The sequence below is a fragment of the Marmota monax genome, unplaced genomic scaffold, assembly GCF_021218885.2.
Source record: "Marmota monax isolate L192 unplaced genomic scaffold, Marmota_monax_Labrador192_F-V1.1 WCK01_AAM20220418_F8-fsc00211, whole genome shotgun sequence".
Taxonomy (NCBI): domain Eukaryota; kingdom Metazoa; phylum Chordata; class Mammalia; order Rodentia; family Sciuridae; genus Marmota; species Marmota monax.
Window position 1 is genome coordinate 957,479 of NW_026694080.1, and position 14,326 is coordinate 971,804.

Genomic DNA, 14,326 nt, shown 5'->3' on the forward strand with positions numbered 1-14,326 from the left:
TGAGCAGAAGCAAACCTCCTCCTCTCTCAGTTGGTTTTCTGAGGTGCTTTATCCTAGCAATGAAGCCCTGACTCACATTGCATCCTTATGCTTTGGGGCCATTATTAAGTAAGATAATGGTTCCTGGAACATAAGTGCTGCCGTACCAGGGTAGTTGGTCTGGTGACTGGGATGGCTAGTAAGTGATTGGTGGGCAGGTAGCATGGAGAGGCCTCCGACTAGTGGTCATTTGTTTTGACTTAAAATAGTGCCGTTTTCCAATTTCAGGTACAATATTCAATAAGTTATGTGAGATTTTCAACATTTCATTATATAATATACTTGGAGCTGGGGATGTAGCTCAGTGGTAGAGCACTTGCCTAGTGCACGAGGCCCTGGGTTCCAATCCTGGCACTGCAAAAAAATAAAAAATCACATTCACGTATATGGTTTGCCCGACTGGAGGCTAATGCAAGTGTTCTGAGTGCAGTTAAGCCGGGCGAGGCTAAGTATGATGCTCGTAGTGTAGGTGTATGAAATACCTTTTCTATTTACGATGTCACAGTGCTGTTCCCTCTCCGGACGGGCAGAGCAGGCCAGTGCCAGTTTCCATTGCACTACTCGGGACGGCACGAAAGTTATGAACTATTTCTGGAATTTTCAATTTGCTATTTTCAGAATGTGTTTGCAGAAAACTGAAACTGCAGAAAGTGAGATGATGGGTGCAGGGGACTGCGGACGTTTGATCTCTGTTCAGTAGGTCCAAGGACTAGGCTTCCAGAGACGCTTTCGATATCTTATTTCCCCCCAGCAAATAGGCCATGTTTTCCTGTTTCCTTATATGTCTTTAATTTCTTCTTGGAGATCGGTTTTAATATCATGGTGTGATTCTGAAAGTCAGGTTTGCCCTTCTCAGGAGTTACTGCTGTTGCCTGTCGTGGGCTGCAGTCATCCACTGAGGCTGGGACTTCCCGCCTGGTTCTCCTCCACACCCCAAGACTGAGCTCCTGTTGCTTCACCTCAGGGGTCATCCGTGACTGAAGGAAAAAAAGTGAAAGTGTAGACACACACACACACACACACACACACAGAGACACACACACACTCTGCTAGATAACAGTGCAAACAGTAGGCGGATATAAGGGTTCTGAACATGCTCAAGGCAGGCTCGCCTAAGCGATACTCAGTAGGTGTGTTAACTGCATTTTCTACTTTTGAGATTTCCAGCTTCCAGTGAGGTTATCAGGATGTAACCCCCTGAACCAGCTGGGAACTCCCTGCACATGGTTACAAAGCACACGCAGTGAAAAGTCAGTCCCTCTCATCCCTTGCCCAGGAGTAATGGCTAGTACTAGTTTTTTGTATGTATATCCTTTCAGAGTCAGTGTATGGGACGGCAAGTATATGCATATATACGCACACACAGATCTCATATATGGAAATGTGTAATGTGCATACATACACATAGGCGTGTACATATATACGTGAAACCTTGTGAGTACCGTGGGCCAGGCTCTGTTAGAGCGCAGGTTCTCTGCACACCCTCCCAGGGCTCCTTGAAGTGGAAGTACTGTTGCCTGCTATGCTACACCGTCTCTAAATCCTAGTTTTTACTACAAATGTTAATATGTACAGATACGGTCGCCCAACACATGCATCCTTTTAAAAACAAATCAGTAGATCTGGGTTGTGGCTCAGTGGTACAGCCTTAGGTTCAATCCCTGGGACTGCAGAAAACATGAATCCAAAACTTTGGGGGATAGTTGTTTTCACTCAGTGTGAGTCTCTGGAGACTGATACAGGTGGTTCTGTGGCTCGGTGATGATTTTTCTTTTTATTGCTATTAGTCCATGATATGGATGAACCACAATTGATTTAACCCTTCACTTGTTGAACAACATCTGGATTATTTCCAGTTTAGGACTGGAAATAACAATGTTATAATATCACAAACATTTATTTACAGTTTTTTTTTTAATTTTAAAATCAGTGCATTTATGCATCATAGTAGGATTCTTCGTCACACATTTGCACAATTACACAATGATAATGGGGTCAGCTTTGTCCCTGAGTACCTCTCCTCCCTCTCCCGCCCTCCTCTCCCCTGGGTCTCTTCCTTTACTGGTCTCCCTTCTATTTTCATGAGATGCCTCCCAATTTTTCCCCTTTTCCCTTTCTAGCTTCCACGACCTTCTGAGTTTGATTTGTTTGCTTCACACAATGTTTCCAAGTTCCATCCCTTTCCTGCAAATGACACAATTTCATTCTTTATGGCTGAATAAAATTCCACCGTGTCTCCACCACACTGACTTTATCCATGCATCCTTTGATGGAGAAAATACACATAACACTTTTAATGAATGACTTTAAAAAATATAGATGAATAGTAAAAAACAAAACAAAACAGGATAACAGTGGATTTGATAGTATATGCCAAGAAAAGGCAGGCTATCAAATATAATGGTTAGTCCCTGGTTCCCCCCTGAGTATTAGTCACTGGTAGAAATAAAAAAACAAAAAAACAAAAACAAGTCTATGGAGTTGAGCATTGACTTCACCTGGGAAATATTAAATATTAAAGTATGAAAAAGTTTAATACAAAGTTGAAAATATAGAATACTGGGTATGGTAAATATTTGAGAATAATATAAAATAAATGAAATAATGGCTATGGTGAGTTCTGGGCATCTTCCATAATTTGGTTATTGTGAATCGTGCTGCTATGACACGGGCATTATTGACGGGTTTTGTGTGAGCACTGTCTTCATTTCTTTGGGATACATTTCCAGGGATGTAACTCCTAGGACGTACAGTAGTTGTGTATTTAATTTTTTTAGGAAACCACTAAACTATTTTCCAGATTGTGAAATTTTATACTTTCACTAATAATGTGCGGATGATCCAGTGCCTCTGCGCCCTTAGCAGCATGTGGTGGTGTCACCGTTCATTTCAGCTGTTCTGACAGGCGTGCTCCAGGGTCCCATTGCAATTTTGGTTGGTACTTCCTAATGACGGAGGATGCTCAGTATCCTTCTGTGTGCTTATTTGCCATCCGTATATCTTATTTAGTGAAATGTCTTTTCATGTTCTTTTGTCCCCATTCTAATTGGACTGTTTATTCTTTTACTGTTGAGTTTTGAGAGTGTATTCTTAATATTACTCCTTTGTTAAATATATGCTTTGAAAATTTTTTTAAAATATTTATTTTTTAGTTTTAGGTGGATACAATGTCTTTATTTGATTTTTACATGATGCTGAGGATTGAACCCAGTGCCTCACACGTGCTAGGTGAGCACTCTACCACTTGAGCCACAACCCCAGTCCTGAAAAATATGGTTTTTTCAGTCTGTAGCTTTTCTTCCTCTTAAGAGGAATGCCCATAATCCCATGACTTGGGAGGCTGAGGCAGGAGGATCACAAGTTTGAGGCCAGTCTGAGCAACTTAGACCGTCAGCAGCTTTTTGACTCTGTTTCAAAATAAAAAAAAAAAAATAAAAATAACTGGGGAGGTAGGGGTAAAGTAACTCTGGGTTCAATCCCCAGTGTCATAAAAAGAAAAAAATCAGAAACATTCATAGAGCAATGGTTTTTAATTTTGAAGTCCAATTTATCAGGTTTTTCTTTTTACATATTGTGAGTTTAGTTTATAAAAACTCTCTACCTAGCCCTAGATCCCAAAGATGATCTTTGTTTTGCTAAGAGTTTTATACTTTTATGTCTTACTTTAACTCCGTGATCCATTCTGAGTTAAGTTTTGTGTGAGGTGTGAGGCTCCGGTCGGGGTGTGCTTTTTACCTATGGACTTCCACTGGCTCCGGCCCCATTTCTCCATTGACTGCCTTACACCTGAGTGAGGTAGACGTACTTGTGTGAGTGTCTTTCTGAGTCCTGGTTTCTGTTCCATCCATCCATGCCGGTCACTGCCGCACCATACAGTACTGACTTGGAGCTGTGTAGTAAGTCCTGAAATAGGACAAACTCATTCTTCCCATTTTAAATTTTTTTTAAATTTATTTTTTTATATTTATTTTTTAGTTGTAGTTGGACACAATATCTTTATTCTATTTATTTATTTTTATGTGGTGTGAGGGTCAAACCCAGGGCCTCGCACGTGCTAGGCAAGCGCTCCAGCGCTGAGCCACAACCCCAGCCCCCCATTTTTTATTTTTAAAAATTGTTTCAGTTGTTCTAGTTCTTTGTCTTTTCATAGAACAATTCTGTCTAAATCTTCAAATAACGACGACAAAAACCTGGTGGGAATTTGTGTTAAACTTTTCTATCAATTTAGGGAGAAGGAGCGTCTTCACCATGGGGAGCGCTGCAGTTTGTGAACACGGGACCTCTCCAGGTGTCCCAGGCTTCGCTGAGCTCTCCCGTCAGCACTGTTCAGTTTTCTGTATGAAGTCCTATATGTGATGTTAGGTTGACAGCTAAGGATGTCATTTTCTGGGGGGATTTTCTATTGGAACTTGCATGTTTATGTTTATGTTTTGCTTGGAGACCTTCCATCTTAGGCCTCTGATTTACCTGACTTTGTTTGACACTAGCAAGGGAAGGGCTTCCTTACTGCTAGGTAGGGTGGAAGTCAGGTTCCCACCTGGCCTGCAACGCCACAGGTAGAAGGCTCCTTGCTACTAGGGTGTGGGTGTGTGGGAGTTCTGACTCCAGGTGGGAGTGGCCCGTGACCACTTGTTACCCTGATCTGACACTGCCCCATGGGAGCACTGGGCCACCTCATGACAACCTGGGGAGGTGGCAGCTAGGCTCCCCACCTGGCCAGCACAGGTGGGTGTGGGGCCACGGTGTCTCTTCTGATGTTTGGCTGGGGTAGAGCAACCATTAGCTAAGCTCCTGTCTTGTGAGGCTGCCCTTTCCTGGTCCTGGCCGGCTGGTGTCCCCTGCGAGGAGACCCAGGTGTTTGGTCTGGTTTTGCTCCTGGGTTGAACCCAAGGATGCGCTACCTCAGAGCTGCACCCAGCCCTTCTTATTTTTTAAAATTTATTTATTCTAATTTGTTATACATGATAGCTCCCTTCTTATTTTTTTTGAAACGGGGGGTCTCACTAAGTTGTCCAGGCTTGGCCTTGAACTCAGGATCCTCCTGCTTCAGCCTCCTGGCTAATTGTTTCATTTTCTTTTCTTTTTAAATTTTATTTCTTGTAGTTGTAGATGGACAGCATGATTTTATTCTACTTATTTTTATGTGGTGCTAAGGGTTAAACGCAGTGCCTCACACATGCGAGGCAAGCACTCTGCCACTGAGCCCCAGCCCCAGCCCTGATTGTTTTTGTTTTTTTTTTTTAATTTTTATTGTTTTTCTTAATGGAGCAGTTTGCTATGCAGGACTGTTTGTGTCTTATGTAGTTGAATATGTTAGTCTTTAAAAAAAGAATTCAAGAGTTTTGTAATACGTTTGAAAAGAACTTTCTCATACCAAGATTATGAAAAAATGTCTCCCTTTTTTCCTAGCTTTGAGGTTTCTTTTCTTTTTTACATTTGGATATATGTGAGCCATCTGGGATTTATTTGGGGTAAGTAGGAAAACAAATCTCCTGCACCCTGAGCCCTTGGCTACCTAGTCATCCCCACTCCACTTACCGGATAGTAACTATCTTAGGTGTCTGGACAGTTCTTTACTTGGCACACGCTTGTTTATGTCCCCAACAGCCAAGTCCTGGAGAGAACAGCATGGGGTCCTGGCACCTGCACCGAGCCTGAACAGTTCAGACCTTGGGTGTTAGTTGGTGACAAGTTGTGCCATGGGAGTGCAAGACACACTGAGGTTGGCTGAGCCTGTCTGTGGGACTCGGGGGACCTGGACACGCTCTAGGAAGCTGGGTGGCCGCGGCTGACTGGAGGGTGTTTCCCACTGCCTTAGAAAGTGCTCCAGTGGCCAGGTTCTTCCCCCTCAGGGCCCGCTCCTGGCTGAAGGTGACATTTCCACTGGTACTGGCATTGCCACAGCCACCTAGGAGCTTGGCCACAGACATCTGTGAAGAGGAGACCAGCAAGGATGTGGGGAAGTTGACAGAAACAAGCCTCTTCAGGGGGACAGAGAGGAGCGGAGGGAGAGGGCTGTGAGGTTCCCCATGCTCCACTCTAAGGCCCGAGAGCAGACACTTTGCTCATCGCCTGGCCTCTTCCTGCTCCAAGTCCGCGTGCTTCCAGGGTGTAGACCAGGCTAAAGAGGCAGAGGGACACTGCACTGCTGTTGTGTCCCATCTATTCCCAGCTTGATGCCACCTTCTTCCTTCTCTCCCTTCAATTTACCTCTGGCTCAGGGGCAGGCTGGATGCCAGCCACGGACTCTGCCTCCCCACCCTCCCAGGCCTGGGCACATCAGCCCCGTGGCCTTGGGGGCAGAGTAGAAGTCTCCTCCTGTGAGCTTCTGGGTGGCACCAGAAGCAGGTCATGAGTGGCAACGTGTCCCAGTGCCATATTGCAATGGCATAGTGACACTATTTATGACCAGACTTGTCTCTTCTGTCAGGTTTCTCCTGCCGCGGACAATGCCACAGCGGCTGGAGAGGTGGCCCCAAGCCTGTGCCCTGCCTGCTGTCCAGCCCGAGTGCTGCGATGCTCTCTGGGAAGCAGAGCCTGGGTTGGGACCCCTCGGCCATGGGCTGGCTGGCTAAGGCAAGAGCCTTTCCTTGTCTTGGACCTTGTTTTCTTCATAAGTAAAACACGGTGCTGGGCTGATCATGGTTTTTAAACCTTTTAACAAGTGGAAGATTTCACAGAAACTCACGTTCTGTGTTGGGCACTCGGGTTGAAGCAGGCCTAGGAGCAGCTTGGAGCCACTGGGGTGGTCTCTAAGTCCTCCTGTTGGCTCTAAGCAGGGGTTCTAACCTTTCTGAGCCTGTTTCCTTCTCTATGAAGAAGAGATAATACCTCCCCATAGAGGCGTGGGCTGGGGCGGTGGCTGCTTTGAAAGTTTTCCACGGGACTTGGAACGCAGGTATTCAGTGAGGCTGCTCCTGTTTGTGCCTTTCCTCTCCCTCCCACTCCCCAGCACTGGGGACTGAGCCCAGGGGCGCTCTACCACTGAGCTACATCTCCTTTTTATTTTTTGAGAAAGGGTCTTGCTAAGTTGCCCAGGCTGGCTTCAAACTTGCAATCCTCCTGTCCTAGCCTCCCAAGTCTCTGGGATCACAGATGTGCACCTGGCACGTTCTCTCCTTTAAAAACCAGCTCAGGCACCACCCTGTCCACCATCGTTACAGCTCTCGGACTGTCTCACAGGCCTCACGATGAGGCTGCAGGCCAGTAGCTAGCTGGTTATATCGAAAACTTGACTTCCACACTTCAGCTCTAGGTTCCTGAAGGGAGACAGCCTTCCTTCAGTTTTAGATCCACCAAGGTGCACAGCCTGGTCCCTGGATGTTCAATAAATGTTCATGGACTGAGAGCGCAGCCCAGGACGCAGACATGTACCTGCAGCAGTGTGGCCCTTCTCTGGTATTCCTAAGGATGGGGAGGTGAAGAGCAGGGCCCCTCCACTCACAGGGTCAGCTGTAACAGGCCACCCGTGGCAGCTACCTTTGAAGAATGCCTGGCAGGGAGCAGAATTCCCAAACTGTCATCTAAGCCAAACAAAGTAGGGTGCTTATTCGTACCCTGCAGCAGCACCCAGCCCACATACATGCTTCTGCCAGGAAATAAAGTTCCTATTTCAGAGACTCCAAAAAATAAGGCTGGTTTTGTTTCACTTCTCATTTATTAATTCAGTCTGTTCTAAGTTGTACAGTTATGAAAATAACAAAACCAAAGCGGGAAGCCCAGAACTATTTACACTCTCTTGTGTAGTGAGGTCAGTCTATGTTGCTGCACAGATTGGTTATGTTTGGTACCACAAGATGTTTATAATTCAGACAAAATCAGATTAACAATTATATGTACAGTAAAACAAAAGGGGAAGTCATTCAAGTATCAAAATACAGAAACAAAGATTAAATAACATTTTTATTACAATTCAGTCCCATCGCCACACCATTAGCAGCAACAGTCTTGTGAACTGCGCTCTGCGGGCCTGGGTATCTCAAAGCTGACCGCGTTCAGACTCAGGTTCTAACGTCTTGATGCAAAGCCGCGCCCGCCGCCTGCTCAACCCCAGGCTCCTCCAGAATGCCCGACACGGAGGCCAGGGGCCGAGAGGGAAGGCGGGAGGGAGGGCGGCTGGTGAGAGGAGAGCAGAGGCCAGGTGACCTGCGGCCAGCACAGGACTGAGCGCACGTGGGCTCCGCCCAAACACCGCGCAGACGCAGGAGCCACACGGTGTGGGGTGCACTGAGAAGCGCAGGGGCCGGTCCACCTGAAGCCTGACCTTAAAGTTGCAATATTCCTTTCTGGGGAAGGTAGAGGAAGAAGGAAGGAGAGAGCGAGCAAGAGAGGTCCAGTCACTTTCCTAGTTTCAACATTCAGAGAGAAACCCATCCTGCCCCCGGGGCACAGGAGCACAGCCCTGGAGGCTTCCCAGCAGGAGACACCTGAATAAATACAGAGGACTAGCAGCTTCGGGGGAAGAAATGCCTCCACATGTCTAAAAACAAGAGCTTCAGGGACTCTGTAGTGTGTTTCCGGCAGCTCCTGCGCCAGCAGGGCTTCATGCACCGCGGGCTCCGAGGAGCAGGAGCGCCAAGGCGGGAGAGGGGGCGGCCAGGGGCGCTGGCAGCAGCTCAGCGCAGGGCCGGGAACCGGGTCTCTGCATCTTTCCCACGTGGTGTGACCCGAGGGGAGGATCCCTATGGCCAGGTGCAACTTCAAGGTGTCAGGCCCTGGTTTAGTCTGGAAGTGGAGGACAACCTGCCTGTACTGCAGAGGGGGCTGCGCCCCACGGCACTGTCTGGGCGCTCAGCAGACGGACACGGCCTGCTGTCCTCTGCGGGGTGACCACCGGGGCTGGGAAGGTGCCCAAGGGCACGCCCTCGCACACGCACACCAGCACAGACTCACTCACAGCCTCTGCTGGGAAAGAGAAGCGCCGCTGAGGCCTGGATACTCACCCAGGACCAGAGCGACCCAGGCCTGCTGACCCCGCAGCGCGCTGCCCTGGAAGAGACTGGGCGGCAGCTGGCCTGGCTTTGCCTCCACCCCTTCAATTCTCCAGCCCAGGAAGAACAACCCCAAGCAACTTTCGGATGAAAAGCAAGGGCTAAGCAGCAGTGGAATGCCAGGACACAGCCTGCCCTCAAGGCCACACAGGAGGAATCACATGGACTGTCACCTCATCTACTTTTTCCACCCCTGGAGCCACATGTGCCCAGCAGTGGAGAACTCAACACTCAAACCATAACGCAGAGAACCAAAAGCAGCCCAATCACACAGACCTGGTCAGGCAAGTCGCCAATTGGCAAGTAGCAATCTTAGCTGACCTTCCCATTAATGCCCAAAATACGGCGATTTTCCCGTTTAACTTGGTTGAGGCAGAAATATCAGCGGGGCATGTGGGGCAGCCAGCCTGGGCAGTGCCCAATGCCCACCAGGTGAGCCACCGGGAGCTCCCAGTACCAGCCGTGACATCCTGGCACCAGAGACTGTTTGCCCACCTTCCTTCTGGCCCCTGGACCTTCACACTGGGAACCCCAGGAGCAGACCAGAAACCTCTGCTTCAGCCCAGGTGCCTCTGAGGCTGTGTTCTTACTGAAGAACCCGAGTCCAGCTCTAGATGGGGACAGAAACTGAGCAGTCTGTGAAGGACAGCAGCCACCTTGCTGGGTCTGAGAAGCAGCCCCTCAGGAATCCCTCACCTGGGCCTGCTCCTTCCAACTCACCCAGGGCCACTGCCCGCTCCTCACATCCCAGGCCAGACCAAGGCCCCAAGCTGAGGACAGGGCTTTCCCGACTGGCTTTTTGGCTAATCTCAGTCCCTCAGTCCTCTGACCCCATGGTTATTCATCTGAAGATTGGCAGTTTTACCTAGAGGTTTGAGCCAAGTGTTAAAAGTTCATTTTATAAAAAGATTTTTTTTTCCTATTAAAAACATGTTATTCTGGACAAGTCACTTCTTGACCCTCTGGGCTTCCAGGCTCATCTGCTAGAGGCCTGGAGTGCTCCTCCGCACCAGGCAGGGCTCACTCTGCAGGACCTGGTGGTGGCAGACCCGGGCCAAGCAGCTGAGAGGAGGTCCTGCAGGCGGCTGGGCTGGTCTTCAGAGCTGCAGGCCAGGTGGCGGTGGCAGGGGGCAGAGCCTGCTCCCCGCGGCTGTTTCCGCAGCACAGTGTGGTTCCTCAGTGGCTCAGCTTGGCAGAAGCAAACAATGGGGGGAGGAGAGGGTTAACCAAGGGGCCTGCACAAGGCGGAGGAGACTGACAGGAACAGAAGCAGGACAGAAAGGCCCTTGCCCCCCAGCCCATCACTGCCTCTGGCTCAGGAAGGTACAAGGACAGGCAGGCAGCAGCAGGACCCACCCTGGTTTACACCGTGGGGTGGCTCTAATTGCTGGCTTTTGCCCTGGACTGCGCTACATCTGCCAGGTGCCACTTCCCATGAAATCACTTCTTTCCTGTCTCCTGCCCTCGAACTGTGGCCGGCCCACGGTGGGGAGTGCGGCCTTCCTCCAGGACTCGCTCACTGTCCAGCGGCTGTGAGGAGATGGCCTGGCCCTTCCCAGAGGAGTGGAGACTTGGGGGAGAGGCCAGTCGGGCACTGGACAATGGCTCTCTCAGGTCCCCAGACTGGGGAGAAGAGTCAAAGCTCCCAGAGACCATGGGAGGTGCTTGGTCAGGCCCTGTGCTCAGGCAGCTGCTCTGGGGGAGAAGAGAGTGCACGTGTGTGGGACCCAGACCCCCCTTGAGCTGGATCCTACAGAAAGGGTCTCCTCCTCGTGAGCTGGGCTGCAGAGCCAGGACCGCTACACCTGTTCTCAGCGGTGAGATGTGAGGAGGGGACAACCACAGGCCCCTGCTTCCTTGGCATGGAAGGCCCACCAGGACAAGGAGCCCTGAGACGCCAGCCTGTGGGCCTCAGATGCTCACAGCCCTGCGCCCTGCATCCAGCTGTGGGCAGAGTGCAGGGTGCTCTGGCACCAGGTGATCACAGTGGTTGGTTGTGTCAGGAAAGGTGAACGGAGTTAGCTCTTGGCATCCAGCTGTGGCTCAGGATGGAAGACGGGAGAGAACAGCCAGCTCCACAGAGCTCCCAGGCGCCCACTGGCTTCACCCAAAGCCCACCCCTCAGCAATGCAGTGCCCACTGTAGGGCTCCTGGTCGCAGCAGAGCCCTCTGCCCCTCGTGCCCACCTCAAAGGCAACTCGCCCCCCCAGCTGTCCTCAGCCCAAGGGGAGAATTCACAGTGTTCGGTGGTATTAGGTACAAGAGCTGTGAGTGTAGCATCTACAGCTGCTGCCCGGGAGGGGGGCAGGTCCCCGCGAAGGTGGGGCCGTGGTGGTGGCAGCTGGAAGGAGAGAGTCGAGACAGCAGAAAGATCGGACGGCAAAGGCACAGTGAGACTAGTGGAGACAGGGTGGGCTGTTAGAAGATAGTGGTCTCATACTTGGTGCTGAGGCTCCGCTTGGAGTCTGGCTTTGGGTCCACAATCCAGGAGACACTGGCGTGGGACTGGGCCTCTTGGTCAGTGTCGGGTGGTTCCAGCTGCCAAACAAGCAAATGGGGCAAGAGTGAGCAGCTGCCCCCGGGCCAGGGGCAGGTGGGGCCCAGCGTAGAGCCAAGGAGCAGGCCCCTAGGAGGGGACGGGAGGAGTGTAAGCCTCGCTGGAGCACCTCCAGAGACAAGTGCCTCTCCCAGGGGTTTCTCAGGACTGTGTGGGTAAAGGAACCAACCCACTAGAGCCTCCTGCTCTAAGCCCCAAACCCATCCCATGTGGGGCCTGCAAACCCCAGTCCTGGGGCCAGAGAGCTCAGGCTGAGGAAGACCACAGCAGTCACCCCAGACCTTAAGGAGGGGACACGACAGAGAAACAGCTAAAGCACACACAGGAAGGGCAGAGGGTATCTCAGGAAAGAAGAGAGTGTCAGTGCAGGTAGAGGGGAGGCCACCAGAGTCTGAGAAAGCTCACGTCACTTGAGGGAGACTGACACACAAGACAGCAGGAGGCGCAAAGACCTTGACTCCAGGACTAACAGACGGCAGCGGCAGGTAGGAGGGGCGGTGGGTGGTGCAGGAGTGACAGTGACAACAGCGACTATCAGGGGTCAGCGGTACCTGGGGTGCAGAGCAAGCAGACACAGACACAGGGACCAGGTCACTGTGGGCTCCCACAGGCCCCGCTCTCAGCAGCCCCATGGTGGCCTGTCCTGACAGAGGAGGGGAGCAGCAGACCCTGGGGCAGAGGAGCTGTGGCCCTGGGGCGGGAAAGGGGCCTGGGAGTAGGGGCCAGAGGGCTGTCCCTGGGGAGGAGGGAGCCCAAGCTGCAACCGTGGGTCAGGGAGCCGGGGAGTCTTACGACTGGGCCCACGTACTGCGGACTTCCTTGTGCCCACCCGAGGCTTAGGCACCGGTTTGGAAGATTTTGTTTCGATCATCTCGACAGCAGAGGCCCCCAGCGACCTGGACTTCTGGGCCTGTAGGGCCAGCTGATAGGCCACCTCGAACGCCTGGCCCAGCGTCAGGATGATCTCATAGGTCAGGTTCTGGGAGGAAGCAGAGTCCACTTGAATGCTTGGATTTAGGAGTCACCCCCTGCCTCCTGACACCTTCCCCACCCTCACAGGGAAAACGGAATTGTTGTTTTGAAAAAACCCAAATTTGTTCCAATGCAAGTGGCACATTAGGGAAAAATTTGAACAAAACACAGTTAGGATCCAAGTTTGAGGCCAGCCTCAGTAACTTAGTGAGACCCTATCTAAGAAAGGGGCTAGGGAAGTAGCTCAGTGGAAAACACCCTGGGTTCAATCCCCAGTACCAAAATTTAAATAGTTTTTTTGTGTCCTTGGGTACGATTTTGTCTGACAGAAACACTAGGTACACATAAAACCCGCAGCCTTGCCGAGCCGAGTCACGTGAGATGAACAGAGCGCACGTGCCATCTGCACGGTGCCTCAGCACTCCCCTGGAAGCCTCCGCCTCAGAAGGTACCCAGGCTGTGCAGCCTGCCCACCTCCTGGCCACTGTGTGGTTGACTCCTCCGTCTCTGTCCTTCTCTCCTCTCTCCCTCACTTTTGTTCTCTTCCCACAAGGCAGTGGGCCTGGGCTAAGGAGGGCAATTCTTTATTGTGGTGCCAGGGACTGAAGCCAGGGGCACTCTACCACTGAGCCACATCCCCAGCCCTTTTAATTTTTTATTTTGAGACAGGGTCGTGCTAAGTTGCTTAGGGTCTCACTCACGTTGCCCAGGCTGGCCTCCAACTTGCAAACTTGGCTGGGAGTGTGTGTCCTGCAGGCCAACCTCAGGTCCTTCTCAAGGTAGAACTATGGCTACTGTAGTATTAAAGGTATTTCTTAATGATCTAACATGAATAAAATAGTGCTAGTGGTTTTGTTCTATTTTAAATTTTAACCATGTCACTGACAATTTTGCTAGTATTATGCCTCAACTCTATTTGCCGATAAACCCTAAGACTGTTTCTTTTTTCTTTTTTGTGGTACTAGAGATGGAACGCAGGGTTTTGTGCACGATAGGCCAGGGCGCTACCATAGGGTTACACCCAGTACTTTTTAAACGTATTTTGAGACAGTCTCACTGTATTGCTGAAGATGGCCTTGAACTTGTGATCCTCCTGCCTCAGCCTCCTGAGTCTCTGGGATTACAGGCGTGTGCCACTGGGCCAGGCCTACTCTGTGGTCTTGACTGATTTTACAAAGTGTGGTGATGGTAGGAGCATGGGTGCTGCATTACAGCAGGGTCGGCTGCAGGTAATCAGCCATCGATCACCAGGGTCGTGTGGATCACCTCATTTAAGCTTCAGGCAGCCCCATGAGGCTGGTTATAATTCCCTTTGTACAGAGGAGGAAAACAGGTGAGGTGACATTTCCAAGATATCACAGCCACAAATGGCACAGCTGGGTGCCTGATTTCAGAACCCAGGCTCCTAGACCCCATTGGCCCAGAGCAAGCAGAGGGTGAGCTGGATCAGGACCCAGGGACAGGGACTATCCAGAGAGATCTGCGTTCAGGAACCACAGAGATTCTGGAAATAGCTCCTTTTCCTGAGGGTGACAGGGACTTGACGCCCTTGCTGAGGTGAGGAGATGGCCTGGAGTCCTGGCCAGACCTGGTCTCAGGGCAGAGAGCATCCCTGGCACCGGCTGTAAGCTCCTGTGCAGGCTCTGTGGGCAGCTGTGTGTGGAGGAGGTAACTCTGCAGCCCTCCTGGGAGACACTTACTGAGGAGGGCACTGCTGCCCCAGGGCGACGCAGAGGGCACTTCAGGAGCCTGCCCACTGAAGGTTTGG

At 50.9% G+C, this 14,326-nt stretch overlaps 1 protein-coding gene across 10 annotated transcripts in view; it reads right to left on the reverse strand.

Moving 5' to 3' along the window:
• Positions 1 to 7,677: 7,677 nt before the first annotated feature.
• Anks1a (ankyrin repeat and sterile alpha motif domain containing 1A) overlaps positions 7,678 to 14,326 on the reverse strand; it is a 182,303-nt gene continuing 175,654 nt past the window's right edge. For 6 of the 10 annotated variants that reach the window (XM_058585585.1, XM_046464573.1, XM_046464572.1 and 3 more), the window contains 3 exons: positions 12,395 to 12,565; positions 12,039 to 12,137; positions 10,224 to 11,567 (listed from right to left, as the gene is read on the reverse strand). In XM_058585585.1, coding sequence (XP_058441568.1) covers positions 11,448 to 11,567; positions 12,039 to 12,137; positions 12,395 to 12,565 — 390 coding nt within the window. In that variant the 3' untranslated portion in view covers positions 10,224 to 11,447. The other 4 variants (XM_046464578.1, XM_046464575.1, XM_046464574.1 and 1 more) reach the window with 3 other exon arrangements.